This window comes from Sardina pilchardus, chromosome 6, assembly GCF_963854185.1.
Source record: "Sardina pilchardus chromosome 6, fSarPil1.1, whole genome shotgun sequence".
In the NCBI taxonomy this organism is placed as follows: Eukaryota; Metazoa; Chordata; class Actinopteri; order Clupeiformes; family Clupeidae; genus Sardina; species Sardina pilchardus.
This window is the reverse complement of record NC_084999.1, coordinates 10,099,542-10,121,348: the sequence shown is the minus strand read 5'-3', so window position 1 is coordinate 10,121,348 and position 21,807 is coordinate 10,099,542. Positions and strand designations below refer to the sequence as shown.

Below are 21,807 nucleotides of genomic sequence, written 5' to 3'. Positions count from 1 at the left end.
CACACACACACACTTCCAATCAACACACGTCATAGGCCACTCTTCCCACAAAGCCCAGCTAATCCAGTCATAGGCAGCTCTCAATGATTGACTATTAGGAAATCACTATCCTTTGGCTGAGGCTCCAAGAGCCAGCCTTAATGATGATGATGATGATGATGATGTGTTTGCATGTGTGTGTGTGTGTGTGTGTGTGTGTGTGGTTATTAAGTTTCCAATTAGAAAGACCACAGTTTGTTTGCCTGGGCTCATCAGCGGAATGGAATGTGCTCTCAGTGTGCAATTGGAGGCGAGTGATTTAATCAGACTGGTGCTGGGAGGCTGACTGGATTACTGTGTGAGCCTTTATAAGGGGAGAGGCCACATGGACGGACGGCATGAAAGGCCTGTCCTGAGGTGCCCCCCCCCCAAACAAACAAATAAACAAACAAACAAACAAACAAAACAATAACACAAAATGAAATGGAGATAGGTATCATAGAGGGCAGTGCGACTCACGGACTGCAGCAGGCTCTCCAGCTGGTTGAGCTGCTCCTCGCACACGCCGGACTCCATCTGGACTTTACCCACAATCCTCTGGAGCCTCTCAAGTCTGAGGGAGGAAGAGAACAGGACATGTTAGGACACAGGTGGGCTTCAGCAGGGCTCACCAAAGAACAGGTACTCTCGCTCTCTCTCTCTCTCACACACACACACACACACACACACACACGCACAGACACACATGGCATAGTTGTGACGATCATCTTACAACCACCAAAACCCAGAAGCTGTGTGATTGAGAGCTACAGTACTCGTTATTGTTTATAAATGCACATTGTGGCTGAATCACTACAGTATATTGCATTACACACTGCCCTATTCACTCATACAAATATCCATAGCAGGTACGTTTAAGGAAACATTATTTTAAAATAGCCAAGAAACAATTGAATTATTAAAATAGAAAATAGTTTTGGTTAGTTTAAGTGACATGTTTCCAGTAAAGGTGCACTTACACATTTTAAATATAAATATAATGACATGTTTACGGACGAAAAAGCAAAGCACGAAGAGCCAGACCAAACAAATGACCACACAGACCACTCACTGCTTCCTTCTTCTCCTCCCTCGGCCAAGCAAGTGCTCTAACTTATAGGCGTCTGTCATGAACGCCATGGCGGCAGTGGTTTCCCCTTATGTCCAGCGGCTCATCTACGCGTCCCAACTACAGAGACAAACTGGTGCTCCTGCTATAGTCCTACGGTACATTCTCAGGGGACAGAAACGCCTGCTGTCCAGAAACGAGTCAAGTCGCTGGGTGAGCCATCCTACTGTGGTCCCTGAGGTCAGCTGTGCTGCGCGAGCTGACCCGTCCAGACGGCACTAACTAATGAGGCGGGCAGTCTTGTGACGGACGGACGGACAGCCCCCTCTGTCCCCAGACGCATCCTGTGTCTTCATATTTTTGCAACGCTCGCGCCAGCCAATGACTATATGAGTCTCCCGAGTTTTGATATGATGATCACATGGCGACCTTTTCACTTATCCAATTACAGCGATGATGTCTGTCTGCAAAAGTTTGATCCGTGGCTAACACAATTCATCTTTTAAGGCTTCCTAAGATTGCACTTGTACAGGTCCCAAGACACTGGCTCACACTCCACCAATCATTTTAATATGACTGGCAGAAGTTACGTAACTCAACCATATTGCTGTGCATGCCAGAAGTGATTAGAGAGATGTTTCCTTTCGTCAACCATTTCTTTTCCTTGGGAGCTTTAAAAGCTCTAAGATTTAAATAACATGTTTAAAGAGCCAACCTCTTCTCACCATAACCATGCACCTCCAAAAATGTTGCATCTCCTATTTACTGCACCAATGTCATATTGATTTTAAAAGCCACAATTTGGTTACAGCCGGACAAGGCGCCTGCCAGAAAGCCACAGAACTGCGGCCTAAGATTTCCAGACAATTGCATTTTAGCTCTAACTGCCACCTCACTGATGACTGAAAATGACACCTTAGCAACATGAGCATGGTCTGCTGAACTGCCTTACATAACAGGAATGAGGGAGAGGAGGGGGGGCCGTTTCAAAATACACAGCCTATGTAGCACGACAGAAAGGGGAAAGGCTTTCTTTAGTAGACCATGCCATTGTGAAAAGTGGCTTGTTTTGTGTAATGGTGAGCGACCGGTTTAGTACTGTATGTTTCAGCACGGTGGTCTTGGACTGCTTCCTCACCTCTCAAACTCGATCCTCAGCAGCTTTTCTCTCTCAAGGATAGAGACGTGCAGGCGACCCCATTCCTTCTCTACATCGATGGGGTGGTAACCTGGGGGGACCTTGATGTGGCCGGCCTGAACTGCGCTCTGTGTTAACAGAATACACATGGAAAATGAGTACTGTGTATCTAACAGAACAATGCCTTATTCCTGTGTATTGATGCAGATTATTCAATTAATTCAATTATGTTGAAAAAGGGAAAAAATGCATATATGATGCATTAAAATTTCTTACTAAGAAAAACTTATGCCCTAAAAAATGTTGACTTGATTTGCATAATGTTTGGATTGCTTAACACACTGCATAATCTATGCTCGAGGATTGCTCGAAAGATTGACCACATACCTCAAAGGACTGGTAGATATGCTTGGAGCGATTCTTGTCACCTTCCTTTGATGGGAGCTCTGTCTCTTTGAATTTCAAGAACTGGCGCCAAAGGATCTGGAAGGGGACAAATAACATTACATGAAAAACACTTTTATCATGGCTTTGTGTTTAACTATGATTTTAATAGGAGCCTTGTGAGTAGGGGGGATGATAGCAGATTGAAGAGAAGATATCTTTTAGAAATATCAATCTCTCTCTCACTGACTTGACATTCCACATCAACATGCTAAGAGTCAGTCTACATCATTTTGAAAGTAAAATGATTTGTAAAGTTAGGTCTTCCACTGCAACTAACAAGTAATTTAAAGTTGATCCATTGACCAGTTCATAGAGACTCTTTAGAGCAGCATACTATTTCAGAAACACTCAACACATTGCATTAGACTCTGTGGTCACCTATAGACCATCTACATGTACTGTAAGTGAAACGGCAGTTTCTTTCAACATTATTTGCTTATTCGCTTTCCTAACACTCATCCCCTTGTGTCTTTACTGATGATTGGTTCAGGGCGTGGTGAAATGTTCCTGACTGATTTAAAAGGCACATGCCTGCCCCAGGGCGGTAGCATTCCCTAAGCGAAAGTAGACACCACCCTAATGGGACTGGCCCATTTTATGCCCAGCTCTCAAAATGAAGTGGCATAATTACCGTAATTTCCCGACTATTAGCCGCGGCTTATACATTGATTTTGCAAAAAAAAAATCTTCTGCTATGAGGTTAATACAGGGGGGCAGTTAATATGGTGTTAATATGGTTTTGTTTCTTTCAACCTGCATAAAACACTGTCCTGCGGCGTACAGTACAATATGGCTTATGTGCGGGAGATTACTGTAGACACCCGCCTAATGAGACTGGCCCATTTTAATGACAAAATAATGAGATCACTTCAGCCCGATTCTCAAAATGAAGTGGCATAATTGCTCCATTTCATCTAGCGTAGAATGACAAGAAAAAAAAAAAACACCCTTCTGCACGCCATGGTTTTGGACCGAAAGGTAAAAAAAATGCAAATGCAATTCCTCAGAAAGCCTTCGACGCATTTTCTAAATACTGTATGTCCATTCAATAGCAACAGGAACATACTACCCACATAAAAAGCCACAAACTATACTTTTCATGCAAAACTATTGCAAATTGTCTTCTTTGCACATCATCCCTATGGCAAAACTGATGCTAATAAAAATTCCACTGATATTCACACCATGGCGCTATACATGCAGTGAGTGTGACGCTCCCAAACGCTATATGGAGTGCTGGCATGTCATAGCGTATCAGATGCTCCATTAGAGGACACATGAAGTAGGTGATGCCTGTACTCACCTCGACTTCCTCATAGCTGGAGGGGAATTTGCGCTCCTCGAAGATGAGGATGTGGTGACGGATCCACTGGAGCAGAATGGTGATCAGCTCGTAATACTCCTGCCAGCGCAGCTCCAGCTCCTGTGGGATTCAGCGTGTGAACCAAACCAACCAAACACACACACACACACACGCACACACACGCACACACACACACACACACACAAACAAATTCAACAACAGACAGGGAGCGCCTTTTCTCTCCAAACCACTAATTCACTAACTCACACACCACGCTGACTCAATTAGGTGTTCACAGTCCAGGCCTTGTGTGCCTGAGCACATATAAAGGAGAGAGAGAGAGAGTGGACGAGGCTGGGGAGAGGGTGTGATAAACAAGGAAACAATAGCAGATGCACAGGCGTAGCCTGGCTCCTCAACTCAAGGGACCCTCTCCACCTAAACACGAGCTGCACGTTAAGGTGGTTATGTTTGGTGTTGGTGTTGTTTCCAAGGCCCAAGCTATGGTTCTGCCAGGAAAGAGTGTGTGTGTGTGTGTGTGTGTGTGTGTGTGTGTGTGTGTGTGTGGGGGGTGCTGGCTCGCTGTCTCTCTCTGGGGTAGAGAAGTGAAAGCCATAAGCTTCTGATTTCCTCAAACCCTCAAGACTCCTCTGTCTTTTGATCTGAGCCCTGCAGTGACTTGATCTGCGTGAACCAAAAACAAACAGCTATCTCTCTTTTTTTACGTCTACATCTTCTCCTTGAGGCTAACATGTGCAACATTAGGGAGGCATAGTTTACCTCAGTTTCAGGGAAATGTGTGTGAATAGCCCTGTGGGATAGCCCCTGAGCATGTGGCTAATGGCTGTAAGCTAGTTATTCTATCAGTGGAAATAGGACAATGACAGGGACCAATTCTCCAGGGTGGAGATGGCATGGGAACATTCTACACACAGCTGGCAAGACAGATGCCATTCAGGAACTTCATTAAAAAAAAAGAACCCTCCTCTAGATTTCCAGTAACTACTACTTACTACTCTCTTGTTCCTTGTAACAAGTATAGAGTCTACTACAGGAGAGGACATAAACTACTACTAGTACTACTTCTTGACTGTTGTGTGAAGGGCAATCTACTACAGGAGAGGACATACATGGATAGCTCAACACCAGACAGGAATGGACAGTGTCCAATATTGACCAGAGGTGTACAGTACTTACATTGGCCTGAATGCCGTGCTGGGCATCAGGTACTCTGGGCATGGCATCATAAAGGGAAGACACGTAGGTAATGATCGACTTCTCATCAGGGTGAGGCACATCGACATCTGGGAAAAGCAAACAAGGGCAAACGTTATCTACTCATAAGACATTGATGGTATGATATTACTGAGGAAGTGGACCACATCAAAGGATTAATGTTTATCAGGCTCTGGGCAATTCACCTCCGACATCTAAACGTCTCTCACCACAGAACACTGCCACATGCATGGCAATGAATACCACAGAACAGGTCTAAACACTCACACAACCCCACCCCCCACTGCACATGAGTCATGGTCTTGGGATACTGAGTTGGAATATACACTTGCATATATTCCTCACTAGGCTCAATTCAATATGTGCAAAGACTCACGGACACACAGAGACAGCTACCAACACAGACTTCTATTGTTGGAGCTAAGAAAAATGGCGCCATAAATCTACATGGAAACAACAACAGTTATTGGTCTGTTGTGGAAAAAAAGTCACTCTGGTCACTGAGGGCTGTGTTGCATTGCACTTGGAGAGACCCGGGATGGTCTGATACTTATCCATCATATTTGGTGCAGATTTGTTTGTGGGTGCAGACTTGTTTGTTTGTGCTATATGTTGTACCTTCTCTGTGTTTGCTATGTTGTACCTGCTGTGTAGTCTTGTTTGTGTGTGTTATATGTTGTACCTGCTGGGTAGTCTTGCTTGTGTGCGCTATATGTTGTACCTGCTGTGTAGTCTTGCTTGTGTGTGCTATATGTTGTACCTGCTGTGTAGTCTTGCTTGTGTGTGCTATATGTTGTACCTGCTGTGTAGTCTTGCTTGTGTGTGCTATATGTTGTACCTGCTGTGTAGTCTTGCTTGTGTGTGCTATATGTTGTACCTGCTGTGTAGTCTTGCTTGTGTGTGCTATTTGTTGTGGGGCCAAAGATGAATTTCCACAGTAGTGGACAATGAAGACTTCTACAGTATTCTAGTTATCAGCAATTACCAGGGCCTTTAACAACAAAGCCTGCTAAAACGTACAAAGGTTATTAAACCTTTTGCGTTGATCAACTGATTAACTTTATTGATTTTATCTGCACATTTGTCAATTGATTAACTTTATTGCTATTATCTGCACATTAAAAAACCCTCATTAGCTCCACCTAGCACCCAACTGGCTCAATCCTGCTGGTCTAATTGCACAGGCTGGTTAGGCTGGCAGGTGAGGAGAGGGTGGGGACTGCATTGCAGCGCAGAGAACATACCCTCTGGGTCCAGCAGGCGAGTGACGCCCAGGTCTTGCTCCGCCACGTTGAAAGCATGCTCCAGATTGTCGATGTTGTTCTGGCGGTAGACTCTGCTCATGTCGATGAGGCGAGGCCTGGTAGGGGGAAACCAGAGGGGGTTACCATGACAGAAGATCACAGTATTTGCACAACAAGAAATGTATGAAAAAGTTACTCTATTCACTGTTTATAACAAACAATCATCTCTATAAGCCTCTATTAAGATACTATGCAAAACATTGTTTGGTGTGTGGCATTTTGGACATTTTGGAACGCTGTTGATGCATTTCTCATTCAACACTACAGGAGAGCGGCACCACAGCTAGCAAAGACTTTGAGCCTGCGCTCGGCTAAGCTTTGCGAACATGATTGGTCTTGTGAAGCTTTGGAGAGGTTTGCTATGCTTTGCAAACATGATCGGTAATGAGGAGATTTCACACGTAAAATGAGAAACTGTATCTATAAAAAAAAGTTAAGAAGGTAGAAACATCCTATGCAGCAGTATGGCAGTAGAGTATATCACCCTACAGTATGTTGAAGGTCATGCTGTAGGCAACAGGGCATGAAAAGCACCTGCTCCATAAATCAATGGGAGCATCTGTCACGCCTAGGGTACAGTGTCAGGACATATAACTGATATAAAGTTCAACGTAACATGGAGCAAGAGTGCACCTCAAATAATCTCCAGTTAGAACTTCTACCAGTCCCAACTTCTTTCCCCACACTTCACTCTCCTCTTCTGACTTCCTATTTCTGACTAAGCTTTCATATCACCAGACACCATTTCAAGAAACAGCGGTAAAGGCCTGTGTGTGTGTGTGTGTATGTGTGTAAAATCTTTTTCTGTCAAGTAACAGTTGTAAAGGCTTATGTGTGTGTGTGTGAGTGTGTGCGTGCATGCATGCATCCATTTGTGTCTGTGTGTGTACAGTATGTGCATCTCTCTGTTGATGTATTTCTGTGTGTGAGTTGTGTGTGTGTGTGTGTGTGTATTTCTGTGTGTGAGTTGTGTGGGTGTGCCTGCTGCTGCCGGATCTATTTCTTGAGCGGCGATACGACACCGACCCGTGGTGCTCTCTGACGTGCGGAGCGGCGTAGCGCGCAGAGTGTGTGGAGTGCGCAGAGTGCACGGAGTGCGCGGCGTAGTAATAATCCCCGGGGCTGGGCGGGGACGAGGAGTCGGAGCTGTGCGCCTCCCGGAGGGAACGTTGGCGCACCGCCACCCTTAGCTGCCGCGGCTCCTCCTCCCTCAGGACGAAGCTGCGCGAGCGCTCCGCCCCCCCTCGCTCGACCTCGCTGGAGTCTCCGCTGGACATGCCCCCCGGGCTCTGAGAGCCTTGGCCCGAGTCGCAGGAGCCCTCGGACGGGATGTCCTCGCAGACCATGACCACGCGGTCCTCCGCTTCGCTGGCGCTAGCTAGGCTGCTGGAGGACTTGCGCTTTTTGAAGGTCAGCCTTCTCTTGAGGCTCTTAAAACTCATGGCGTCTTTGAGGAACAGTCTTCTTCAATCAAACAGATCCTCGATTGCCCCTCTGAATGAATTAAATTGGTTTTGTTTTAAGTTTTCTAAGACAGACTTCTAAGCTCTTGTTCCCATGGTTGAGGCATAAAACTTGTTTTTTTCTTCTCTCTCATTCAGCAGGGTCCTCCCACAGCAGTATTTGTCAACAAAAGTCTTTGAAGAATCTACATCCACTGTCTCTCTTTTTTGTATTTGCGTGAGAGAACAGAACACACTCCCAGTGGTGTAAGGATACCAGTGCAGTACACCTCCTATGTTCTAAACTCTTTTCCCTTTATCCACACAGTCTTTTGAAGAACCTCATCCCCACGGTGACGAACTCTTAATTGGAGCAATCGTGAAAAGTTTTCATAAACGCTTCTGAACGTTTCCAATGTTGCTTTTAAGTCTCAGCGTTTTGGGACAAAGGATCCCCACAACAAGAAAAGAAAATAGTTCCTCTTGAAAAGATGTAGCTGTACAACTGTCAGTGTATTCCCTCGGAATCCAGCTCCATCTCACCACGGATAAATCTTAACAGATGACAGATGGAGATTCTGCAGCGCTTCTTTGAACAGCCTATTCCCATGGAGTTCTCTGTACACTAACTCAGGCTCTGTGTGTGTCGGTTTGGCAGCAAGGTGGAGAGGCGTATCTTGGTTCAGCAGGTACATGTTAGTGTTTCAGTGGAGGTGCCCTGCAGGTATACCTTTCTCATGCTCTTTTCATCCCGTAATGAGACCTCAACATGCACCACGCCTCAGAGGATTTATCCCCCTCTCTCTCTCTCTCTCTCTCTCTCTCTCTCTCCCTCTCTCTTTCCCTCTCTCGCTCTTTCTCTCGCTTTTGAACTTCTCATTCATGTCTTTTATTCTCCTTTCTTTTTAATCTTTTATCCTCATTCACAGGCACAGAAAACCCATACCAGCCTGACAGAATCACCTCTTGTGTGTGCATATGACATTTGGCGAGAGGTGTGTGCCATATTGTCGATATTTATTCTCATCTCTGAGGCTGGCCCAGACAAATGAACCCCATTGTACGACATGACTTAAATGCTATTTCAAGAATTGAAATGGAGAAAGCTACAACCTGTCTCATCATCTCATTCCATTTTTCTGCAATAACTAAGCTACTGTAATCTGCCTTCCTGACTTTTGTGATTCTTTACGCACATATCAGCCCAAACTTGTCTGTCAATCACAGACAACACCCTCCAAATGGCATTCCATACCTTGGGCTAAGACTTCCTCTAATACAAAATGTTCTGAATTTGGCCTCCTATGCGTGGGTAACATTTCAATCTGTAGCAAAGGCAAGTCTGATCAAGAGAGCATTATCGTTCCAATTCGACTCAAATTGCCCTACAGTGCATGGTTCAGTGCACCATTGGAGACAGAAATGATGGTGATGTATGAAGCTACTGTAGGCAAATACCATCATTTTCCAACTACTAGCCGTGGCTTATACATTCGATTTTCCAGAATTTCAGCTATGAGGTTAACGAGGGTAGTTAAAATGGTATTTATATGGTTTTGTTTGTTTTAACTTGCATAACACACTGTTCTGCAGCTTATACACAATGCGGCTAATACATTGTTAGCCACAGTTTTGTGTGGCTAACAATGTAAACGACAGAAAAACAAAACTGTTTTACTGGAGAATGCACTAGAAGTTGGACCACTAAGTGGTTTTCACCGGCAAAAATTGTATGCAGGGTGAAACATAAATAACACCAAGAACTGTGTCGCCTGCATTAATGTGTTTGAAATAGTTCCATAGTAACCTGCTCTCCTAACCATGATATGAGCTATATCAAGGATGTGTATCCACACTGTGCAACTCTACACACCAAACAATGTGATCTTGTTTGAGAAACACCCACTCAGTGTCTGTACATGACTAGGTTTCCACTAGGTTGGATGGAGGGCCAGTTTTCTAGACGCTGTACTTACTCGTGTTTATGGATGACTGCGTTGAACAGCTTGCCGTCTCTCCAGCTAGTGGTGAAGTTATCACAGCGGAGGCCTGGATAGCCCTCGACCATGCGCTGTGACCAGAGAAGAAGCTTCTCCTTGGCCGACATGTCATCAGACTGGCCGTTGACCTGGATGTCTGAAATCTACGGAGGCCACAGAATGTCAAAAAGCAGATTAGACCCATTTGCCCCACTGTGAAGGAAATGGATTTTATTTTTTTGATAATTCAGCGTCTGATTCGAGTCGTTACACACGCAAGCTATTGGTTGCTCAGCAGCACAGCATGCTGCTGAGCAAAGGAAAGTTCCAGAATAAACCATCCACCTCCCAACGCCAAAACCTGTGATCACTTCAACCAGAAAGACCAACACCACAAATGGAAAAAAAGCCAAATGACACAGTGCATTAGTGTAGAGGGGAAAGTCTGACCACATGTGACGGACGTTGGAACCTCCAGGGGAAACTACTGTTTGGACTTTGAGGGCAAAAACACATCACAAAAACAACGGCTAAATGGGAAAGAATGAGTAATGGCTTTAAGATTCTCTTCTTTTTTTAGTTACTTACAGTACCGACTTTACTGACTAAGGACCTTGAGAAACGGAGCTTAGTGACCAAAAATGGACAGTGATAATGTTAAATTAGATACAGTCCACATGGAAAGACAATGATCCAATATTACATGGTGGATTCTGTGTACAGAGACACACACACACCAATTCTTCCTGGACTTCAGAGGGACAGACGATAACCGTCCCATTAGGTCATAAGACACAACGTGAGACCAATCTGGCCTCGTCTGGGAACAGGCCCGTGCTTATTTCTCGGCCCGTCCCAGAGCCGCATTTGGGCTTGGGTGGGAGACGGCAGGGGTGAGTCAGCAGCAGGGCTTCTGGGGCTTCCCTTGTGGCTTGTCCCTGGTCTGGGATCAGCTTCTGTCCAGAGAGGAGGACGTCTCATTCCTGGACGGTCCCCAGACACAATGCCGCGCCCTAATCACACCCTCACTCGTTCTCCCAGGAGGGGCAGGCGCCGGTGACTCACCCCGAGCACTCAGGCTGTTTTTGTCCGCAGAAATCAGATACGGCTTAAATGTTCCAGAAACTTCTGGGAAAGGTGTGCCTTATCACAATAACTCCACTTTGCCACTGGCCAACAACATAAATACCTCTATTTGTTGGGTCAGGCATGAGAGATGACTAGCTTTGGGCACTAATGGTCAGGGGTGAAAACCCACTGCATGGCCTCATGAAATTCATGAGAATATTATATAACTTGGAGAGCCCAGAGTTTAAAAAGGGCAGAGAAAGAAAGAGGTGGGGAGGAAAACAATACCACAACCCATATCTCCCACAAACCACTGCACCCAGTCATTTGGCTTTGCACAGCCATGTTGAACCCATCTAGTTCTTCTCCATCACTACAAAGCATCGCAATTTCACTGTACTTTTGAGCTTTTTTTCCCCAATTGAGTCAATAATTGATCTTGATTGTCAAATGTATGACATCTTGTGAAACACATGATGGAGAAGTACTTGATGATTTGACATGGTCATATCTGATTGGTTGTATTTGTTTGAATAAAGATTCTGATCCCATGTACCATGAATGTGCATGCACAGGAGAATCTATGAGTGTTAAGTATTGCATATAACACTCGAGGGTGTTAACTGATTGGTCACTTGATAGGTTGTTGATCCCGATCACAGGGAAAGAGAGGCGAGGGAAGTGAATGGAATGGGAACTTAACACTGACAGAATTTGAGACCTGGAAGTGAAGGATGATGGTCCAGATAAGCCCCAGGGTGAGCTTAGGGTTCCCATCTGCAATGTCATCATTCCTGATGTTCACCAGCTTGACCTAGGATTCGACACAGAGAAAGGAGAAACGTCAAAAACCTGTTCAGGAGCGTCTTTTGACAAATTGTCGACACAGGTTTAACACCCATTTTCTGTCAGGCTATGAGCCGTCTCGGACCACACACACACACAAAACACAAAAGACCGGGATGCATTACCTGCCGGTGCCTCAGGAAGTCCAGTGCTATCTGTACATTCTGCAGCTTGTGGAATCGCATGCGGCCCTTCTCTCGGGGCTGCCCGAGGACACGGAGAGGGGAGAGAGGGGGGGAAGAGAGGAGAGAACACGTTAGCTGATCTGGAGCAACTGGGCCGAGTCACGGTGGTGTGTACCAGGCAACTCTTTAGTTTACTTTAGAGGATCCTTTGGAACATGAAAATGGAGGGCCTGCCTACACAGGACACATCCTACACAGGACACATCCTACACAGGACAGATCCTGCAAAGGACAGATCCTGCACAGGCAGGAGAATAAAAAAAAAGTGTGGACCACAATACTACAGTATCTATGAGCTAAAATGGAGGAGGGACGTGTGAAGACTAGGACATGTGAACATGATTTGACACAGGAGTCGAATACATAAACATCCTTGAGAACTTTTGTGCAACTGTAGAAACACCTGACAAAAGACCAAGGTAAAATGCACAAAAAAGGACAATACAGCACATCAAAAGACATCTTAGAGATCCAGTCAGTGGGAAATGCTCAAGCTTGCCCATTAGTGAAGATAAAGGAGCTACTATCTTTACAAACCAAAACAATCCTCCAGGGTAGAATACTTGATTGGTAGAGTGATTATCCACTTAGTTAACTTCAAGGCTTGGGTTTAATCCATGTCATGTAATGGATTACGTAAACTGAACCACATGAGACTTATGGTCAGAAGGCCAAATAATAATTATGAGCAATACAAGGTTAACCGATAATTCATGCGACGAATAAGCCAAATACCACATTGGGTTAGTAGCAAAGTAAAAACAGCAAAGTTTGACTCCACTGACTTTTTAACTTTAGACAGAAACTAAGATTGTTTAACTTCCTGGTGACACTGCATCAGTTGCAAATAAAAAATCGTACAAACAAAAAATTTAATTTTCATAGCCAGAAAAGCTATAAATCCCTTCCTAGTGTGTCCTCTTTAATAGTATAGCCAAAACAAATTCAACAGCCCTCTTCCTTTGTTATTCTGCGGTTCTTATAATTCAAAGGCAGCAAAATGTGGTTAATACACATCGGAACCTCCACCCAACTTGCAATAAAAAAACAAAGCACAGACAGACAGACACACACACACACACACACACACACACATGAAAACAAAAAAGAAAATGAAGCTGATGAAAAGACAGCTGACAGGGAAGGCAACAGAAAGAGCGGCCATGCACAGGCCAGCCACCAGGGGAGTGACCCATGCCAACATGAAGGAAGGAGCCCAAGTTACAAACCCACTCACCAACCGCACGTTCCTCACAACGTCTCTCTCCCTCGCCTAGCCCCAGCAAGAGCAGTGCAAAGAGAGGAGGCATAGGCCAAACGGGCATAGGTCAGCACACAGTGGGGGAAAGGGGAGAGGAGAGAAGAGGAGAGGGAAGGCAGAGAGAGAAGGAAGGATGGAGAGGAGGAGGGCAGAGAAAGAAAATAGAGTCAAACAGGTGTACACAGTTCAAAAGTGAGAAAGAGAGAGAAAGAAATAGCGAGACAGAGAGAGAGAGAGAGAGGGAGAGAGAGAGAGAGAGAGAGAGAGAGAGAGAGAGAGAGAGAGAGAGAGAGAGAGAGAGAGAGAGAGAGAGAAGCCATCGTGAGGTAAATGTGTGTTACAGCGATGGCGGCTTCTCGGAAGGATGAGCTGAGTCACATGGCATGAAGCTAGCGAGAGAGCGCAAGGCTGTGAGACATGTTTAGACCCAGTGCTGTACAATCCTTTTGTTATTCTAGCTGGTTAAGCAGAGCAAGACAACAACACAAGATTTAGTCAAGGTAGTAGTCACAACACATTTTCTGCAGGCCTAAAAGATAACTTCTAATGACAAAATGCCTGTAAAGAGATGGTAGAATCGCTTGGAAACTTCCAAACATGATTTCATCTCCGGACATCTGGTTGGAAAAGATTAAAAAGCTTACAGGTGGTTCAAATCAGGACTGACTCATATTAAAAACCCACCTTGAATGCTAACAATTCCAAAACAAAGCCAAAAATGAGTCTTACTTTGGGATTGGAATGCGGTTTGATGATACTAAACGCATGAGTAAAAGACTAACAAAAGACTGACTAACCAAAAAACGCTTGTTACTGAGTACATTAGTATTTTAAATCTTATACAGTATGCATACTTTCATGTAAGATTGGGCTTGGGCTTCGAAACTCTACTGTTAAAGCAGATGGGTTAGAGTTGAGACTTGAACAGAGTTGCATTTTTTTCACATCAGAAGCCAAGCCTGTCAAAAACGCAGATGAGCGATTTGTTGTTTTGAACTCACCAGTGTCTCCCCTGACAAGACCTCCAGCAGGGAGATCAGGTTGTGTCCATCTCTGAGGTCTTCATAAAGATCACTCACGTGTCGCTGGGCCTGTGGACCATAGAGAGGGCAAAGGTCACGCAATGGTCAATTTATAATCGCCATGAGCATTCATCTCACAACGTCTGGGAATGCAAGATGCTTTTTCCATCATCCTGTGTCATTCAAAACTGGCCGCGTTTCCCAGATTCGTTAAGGAGCTTTTAAGTGCTATAAGAACTTCTTAGTAGTTTCTAAGAAACTTCTTAACGAATCTGGGAAACCCGCCCACTATCTGAAGCTATAACAAGTCAATAAGGTCACTGAAATGCAAGTTTAATATATATATATTTTTTTTTGGTTTCTGCCCCATGAAGCTCTTTAGGTACATGCGTACAGAGCAGAGGGCAGGAATGCATGCCTGCAAGCACCAAACCAGGCTGGCTTGAGCACAGAGACACCTGTCAAATCAGCAGCTGCCTACATCAACATATGATGGATTAGTCGTGGGGGTGAACCATTAAAAATCCACAGGCAGCAGCTCTTCTTCCAGTCAGGTACAGCTTTACGCAAGAGAAGGGTGCTTTGCTGAGCTTTTCTGCTGCCATTACCAGAGCGGCAGAGAAAACCAAGTAGCGACACTCGCTTTTCCATGCCAGTTTCCGGGTTATGGAGACATTTTCGGAAATGAAAACTGCCAATCACTTGGTCAGTAGCCAATGAGTTACTAGATTAGACCTTCTCCGGCACCCAGAAATACACCCACTCTCCTGCGATACAGTCACTCAGCACAGGTTTTTTTGGCACTGCACTGTTGATAGTGTGGCAGCGCCGACATCAAAGAGTGCCACAACTCTCTCTTTATATGCATCTGGCCATAATTACTGTGTGTTATTCATGTGACAAACTTGAGTATAATGAGCAAAAGTCAATTGAAACAATTAAGTGTAACACACACAGAAGCATTTAAAGTTAGTACAGTGAGAGTGCAGCATTAACCAAAATAAATGTAAAAAAGACAAAATTATAGGGTGGGTATGAGGAGAGGAAATTAGGAAATTAGGAAATGCAAGACCAAAGGTTTCATATGCAAAAAACAAATATCTAAAAATACATTTCTACATGTTTAACATGATAGTTTTTACATGTGAAAAGTTTAAATCCTAATCTGAGAATAGATGCATATGAAAGCTCTTTAAGAGGAAGGAGTGTCTGTGGGCAAAAGGATCCACGTGCAGTGGGGAAGCACTGGTGGTGACAGACACTTAGTTAGACCATTACAGTACCTACCTCAGCTCTCCAATGCTGGATGAACAGATGAAGAATGGAGAAGAGAAACAAATGGAGAGAATGGAGGAAACGCACAAGAGATGATGTGTTAGTGAATTAACGTTATTAGATGGAAGTGGAAGATGAGAGATGGATTATTTTAGGTACCACGGTCAGAAGGATTAGTCTCAGAATTATTGCACTTTGAGAAAATGAAGGACAGTTTTTTTTGTTTCATTTTGTTTCTTCAATCCCTTTGGATTTTTTTTTTTTTAAATATACATGTTCATAAGTTACTGCTGATTTAGTTAATGTAATATCATAGATCACCCAGAAAGTATTAACAATTCACACTCTCAGTAACTTCAGCGAAAATATTGTTATATACAGTAATTCAACAGAGTTATGGTAATGAAGTGACAAGCATGTTATGTTATCAGAACAATCCATATATAGAATAGTTTTGAAGTAGACTTTCAAAGGTATGGTTTGAGAGGTAGTACACTGAATGTCCACTAGGGTTCACTGTTGATACACGTAACCAAACCTAAGTCCCTCTACCTGGAACTGCTCATGACTAACTTCAGTGAGTAGACACTTAGACACTAATGTGACAATATGCTACATCATTTAGCTTCCTATTTAAATGAGGTGAAAACGCATCAGTCTTTTAAATGTTACTCTAATCCCCTATAGGAGAGAGAGTCCTCTCCCGTCCTTGTGTCTATTTGTAGTGCACTGCTCAGGTTAGAATGCACATTCCCCTTCTGCATACTGCTCTTCTAGACCCATATAATAGACACGCCGTCCATCAACAGAGTGCAATACTCTAGTGTTGAAGGGGTATGGCGCATTGATTTACTTGCATTCTCTCTGTTGACAGGTAGAAGTATGCTACAAATTGAGATCCCTCTGTCAAGTGAGCTATTTGATCTTTGTCGGGGCACAGACCCGTCAAGGTTAAACCCTTAAGTCCATTTAACCGATAATGAGGGTGACAGCCATTCAATACTATTCAACCAATGCCTTCATCTCGCATGGCTTTCATTCTCACCAAAGGACACATTCCTTGGGATTATGTCTACCTATTTAGATATGTGTGAAGAAAAACAATACATTGCTTTTGACATTGGCACGCACTGTTTATGTTGTTTGTTTGTTTTGTACTGCATATTATGGACATTTATTTAACATAAATGAGCTAACAAATAAGATAGCTAAATAATTCTCCTGACAGGGCCCTAGGAGAACAGTTATTCCTCTGCACACACTGAAATGCCATGTGTAATATTGTGAAATATTCAGAAGAACTATTTTGTTACAACCCTCCGCCCTAATTTTTCCTCAACTCCCTCCATATTTTAAATTTATGCTCATGCCATTTGGTCTGAATAGAGCTCCACATCCTTTTCCTGTCTCTGATATATGGCCCTCCCTTTGAAACCAGCTTACTGAAACAGCACATAACATAAACATGAGGTAGCTTTACATCATCTAGGTGGTGGTGGTGGGGTTCTGTCTAGCAAATTTGTTAGCACTTCTGCTCCGTTAAAAACGAACAACAGCTTCCTGAGACCCGTTGGTTAGTGTGTTGGGCTATCTGATTTTCATTGTGCTACTGGCAACAGGGCCAGACACTGCCACTAGTAATGGCCAAGTAATGCCACTACATTAATATTTTCTGGGCTCTTATGAGTGGTTTAACAAAAAAAAGCCACAGCTTGGATTTTCCTTTTTTTCAAATCAGAGGTAAACCTTAAAGGCCTACACAGTCACAAAGCTACAAGATCCAACTTGCTAGCATACCATTTTATACTCCAGAGATATGTAGCTTTCAGAAAAATATAGTGAGTACCCCTCATATTTTCATATTTCCACATGCAAATTAGGATTCTGGCAAACAGTTGTGGTTAACTTTTGGCAATGTTGCAGCAAAGGTTTGCCACCTAAAGTTCACTAGTGGTAAACTTCTCACTGTGGCCAAAACTGGATGTTTGCCTGCAGTTGCCAACATTGGCAAACTTTTGGCAATATTTTCTAGTGAATTATTTTGTTTCCCACAAATCCCACAAACATTTAATTTTTGTAAGCGTACTCAATTCACCTAGCAACATTGCCTAAGAAGCCTTTGAGATATTGTAGCTGATGTGAAAATCTGTGGCTTACCTCATAAGTTGTTACTATCCTATACATTGCACCATAAGGCCTATTAACATACAGAAGGTATTCTTGATAATGTCCCTGGGATCCCAGTTGGTCCCCATACATCATTACAGCCCTTTCTGAATTCACGAATTGCCAGCAACTGAGGCGCTCATGCAGGAAAGGTCTTATTTACATAGTCTGCACCTCCTCTAGCAGATGCTTTATTGTTTTATCATCATGATCATTACAAAGAATTAAGATATCTTATTATTAAAACATTGCTTAGGTCTTTTGATGTGCACATTATGATGTTAAACTTCACCTTATCAAAGTCACTTGCTCTGTGGCTTTCTAATGGGTAAAGCAATGCCTGCAATTACAGCAGACTGCTGGAATGTTACTTCAGAAAACTGTATTTACAAACAACACAGCCCCCTTTTGTCAGGATACATATGCATAATGTTTATTCTCACTACTATTTATGGGATACGAGGGGGCGTTTGGCATTTGAGTCTCTGAAGACACCAGCTTTCTCCTTCAACGTCCTGGAGAGCACCACTGAAAATGCTATGCTCAAGCAAATGTTACAGCCAACTAGACATTACTGCGCAACTCTGGCAGAGTCTGGGGGAGACCAGACAGGCAGGCAGGCAGGCAAGCAGACAGCCACCCGCATCCAGGCGTCTGTGGAGCACATGTGCTACCGTTGGCCTAGGCAGTGGGATCGCTGCCCGCAACACAATCGTCCGCTTCAGAAGGAGCAAAGCGAATCCAGATGTTTGTGACTCACCCCAGAGTATGTACACAGAATATGCTTGCAAAGAGAGAGCATGTTTGTCTTATTTCAAGAGTGGAGTTCCTTTGCCGTTTCAGCCATGCTTGCATAGATTGGATAATAGTCTTTTGTATTTAGAGGGATTTTTTTACTCTTTCCGTCCCTCTGATTTAATGAATGGGGTCTATTTCTGTTCTAAGGGGAAGAAAAAAACTGGCATAACAAGGAACACCCTCCTCTCAAGCTAAGGCCCATAAACTTCTGGTTAAGCCATGGGATTGTATCCAATGAAAAATGACACAGCGAGGTTATTTATACTCGTGGAGTGGCTTCAGCAGGATTCATTTTTCTTTGCTAATGAGAAGGTCAAGAGTGAGCTGTTTGCATTTTTAACCGTCCTCTTGGTCTCTCATGTACCCACATCCCCCCACCCACCCTCCCACACCTCATTGTGAGTGCACAGTGATTAATTAACTATCTAATTGCTGCTGTTAAACATCAGAGAGTGAGGTAAGTGATGACTGAGATTAATTGATGTGTTGACTGCAGCCCCAGCGAACCTCTCATGGGGGCAAGTTCTCTGTTCAGCTTCTATGTTGGTGGCTTGTTGCTATGCAGAGTTCCCACGAGCAGGCATAAGCTGTGGTTTAGGGCAATTTCAGTAGAAGCTTTTCACCTACAGCATCCTCACCTCAGTGCAGAAGTATGGGTTTGCTGAGGTTCTAGAAGCTCAGCGTCATAATATTTTGTTACCATGGATACACGTGTCCATCATTTTTTTTACCACTGATGTGGTACCTGCATGTTCAGCTTGAGAGCAGCAGAATGGTGCTTTTGAAATGTGGAGGTCCAATCGGCAGGATTTATCTCAAAGCCAGACAACAGATGTTTGACACAGGATGCTGAGAAACGGTCTGAGTGAAACGACTGACTACGTCACTGACAAACCATTAGGGCTGATAAGATTGGAGAATCATTCCAGCGCCATAAAATTGATGCAATCGATAAAACTTCCTGTGGGCTCATGGAATATTAGATGTGTGGTGTAACAAGACAGTTAAACCATTTGGCATGGATGAGGTGTAAGGAGACAACAGGAAATTCAGATGATTTGTTTACCTTTATGAGGTGCTTGTTCACCCATTTTGTGAAGGTCTTTTTCTGTACTCGGTCCCGCTCATCTGGAAAGGAAACAGAAGTAAAAGGTTTTAGAAATTGTGTTGCAGCAACATCAGATACTCAACAACACCTTTCTCTGTAGAAAAGTGGAAACAGGTGACCGACTGAACTACAATATTCTGCTAAAGGGCATGAGGCTTGTTTTTGGTGGGAGATTTGAAACAGATTTTGGTGTGCGGGGTGGGGGCATAAAACACTGTCCTCAGAGTGCTCAGACACAGCTGTCTCTCGTTGTCTGTCTGTTCCGGGAGCGGTTGTCATGGTAGAGAGGAGTCATGGTCTGATGGTGATGATGGTGTGTTGACTTTGCACAGACTTGCTTCTCCTCCGCTCATTATCACACACACTAGCCCTGCAGCGAGTCATTGTTAGAGAGGGGGGAGTGTCTGCCTCGCGAAGAAAAAAAAAAAAAAACACTTTAGGATGGAGGGGAAAGAGCTGAGCCAGCCAAAGCACCCTGGGCTTTCAATCCTCTACTGTGGGTTGCGCAAAAAGCAGTCTGCGCTCGGTTATTGGAAGATCAAATCCCAAAGAACCAAGGAGCTGCTTGCGGAACAGTGGAAGATTTAGCGGTGTTAGAGGTGAGGGACGTGAAGATGGGCTGGCCGTCAGCATGTCCGACTGGGGTGACCTGCGATGACACACCCAGTAGCCCCAGGCAGTGGAAAAGCCGACTGGAAACAACTCACCCTAGCAAGTCTGCATCACTACAGCCACACACACACACAGACACACACAGACATGCTCCGAGACAAAAAGTCCGACAGCCGACACCTGATCTCTTGTTACCCGACCCAACCCACAGGTAGCTCTTCCTCTGAGTCACATCACCAACTCTGGCACACCTGGACATCGCATCATGTGACCTACTCAGTGGCACCTCTGATATCTTTATAAACTTCAATTATAGCCATAACACTGAGACAAAATGACAAGATAGATAAGTTATGACTCATCTGAATGACACACACATTCCAACCTGCAGTTTGAGAATCACGCACAAATAAGGTAGTAAATCAAGATGTGATGTGATTAAAAAAAAAAAAAAAAGGGATTCATCATGAAAAATAACAATAATCACCGGCTGTTAAAACACACCCTGTTGTTAAGGGAAGTGTAGCCTGGAAATGTGGCTGATTCAGATTGAATGAATACATGGCCACAGGCTACACTCACTGCTTGGTGCTCAGTTCTGATGATGTTATGGTATATCACTGCCATGGCAACTCAGTTAAGGTGAACTTTGACCTCTGAAATCACAAGTGCTCACTAGTTTAGGGGTAAAGAGGCAACATTCATGAGCTATAGCAGCAAAAGCATCAGCTGGGACATGCTATAAGGTCTCCCTCAGCCCAAGCCAAAGAGTGACCTTTGATCAGTGTGCTCATTAAATAGCACTTCTACATATTACATCAGCCACAGGTAATGTTTAAACCAAACAATTAAATCCACAAAGTACTCCACCCTTTGCCATGCACGAGTTGTGCAAACCAAGGAGAAAGTGCTATGTGACAAGTCACTTTTGAAGACTTTTCTCTTAACATTTTCAAAATAAATGAAGCAAGCGCTCAACAGTTTCTGTTACTTTTTAATCGCCTTTGATCGTGAGGCATGTTAAAAAAAGTAAAAGAAACTGTTGAGAGCTTGCTTCATTTATTTTTAAAAAGTCTTTGTTTAAGCACCCAGTTGAAGCACTAAGGTGTTGAGCACACTTCTTAAATGCATTTCCCATTTGAAATGAGCAGTCTCACTGAAAGCACACTCTTTTGCCTGAGCTGTAGATGCCCAGCATACCCACCAGAACCAGGAAAAGCACAACAGAGCCAACAGAACTTTCCCCTCGAGAGGAAGAGATATATAATTTGCTCTAGTTCCCAAGTTCTAATTTGGCCCTGTGCAAAACCGAACCATTTGGACGCGATGGCCTCAAGAGCCCTGAGGAAGTGAAAGAGACTTCCACTACTGGGATTTGCCCATTTTTATTTTTTAATTTTTCAAATGTGAGTGAGAGTGGCAGTAATTGCATTAACCCTCCAGACTGAAGCATCTGAACTACCACCTCACTGTGACTGGCCACAGTGACACTGGAAAGAGGCAAGTGAAAACATGAAGTAGAGAATTACA

The 21,807-nt window shown here is 43.9% G+C and overlaps 1 protein-coding gene across 3 annotated transcripts in view; it reads right to left on the bottom strand.

Moving 5' to 3' along the window:
• The window catches only part of LOC134082569 (plectin-like), a 70,421-nt gene that overhangs the window by 24,952 nt on the left and 23,662 nt on the right, over positions 1-21,807 (bottom strand). For 2 of the 3 annotated variants that reach the window (XM_062538377.1, XM_062538378.1), the window contains exons 2-12: positions 19,624-19,685; positions 14,298-14,387; positions 11,976-12,053; positions 11,726-11,818; positions 9,934-10,100; positions 6,456-6,571; positions 5,173-5,279; positions 3,976-4,095; positions 2,613-2,708; positions 2,226-2,353; positions 499-592 (exon numbers count right to left, since the gene is read on the bottom strand). In XM_062538377.1, the coding sequence (XP_062394361.1) occupies positions 499-592; positions 2,226-2,353; positions 2,613-2,708; positions 3,976-4,095; positions 5,173-5,279; positions 6,456-6,571; positions 9,934-10,100; positions 11,726-11,818; positions 11,976-12,053; positions 14,298-14,387; positions 19,624-19,685 (1,151 nt within the window). Of the gene's footprint in view, positions 1-498; positions 593-2,225; positions 2,354-2,612; positions 2,709-3,975; positions 4,096-5,172; positions 5,280-6,455; positions 6,572-9,933; positions 10,101-11,713; positions 11,819-11,975; positions 12,054-14,297; positions 14,388-19,623; positions 19,686-21,807 lie in introns of all 3 variants that reach the window. The other variant, XM_062538376.1, reaches the window with a different exon arrangement.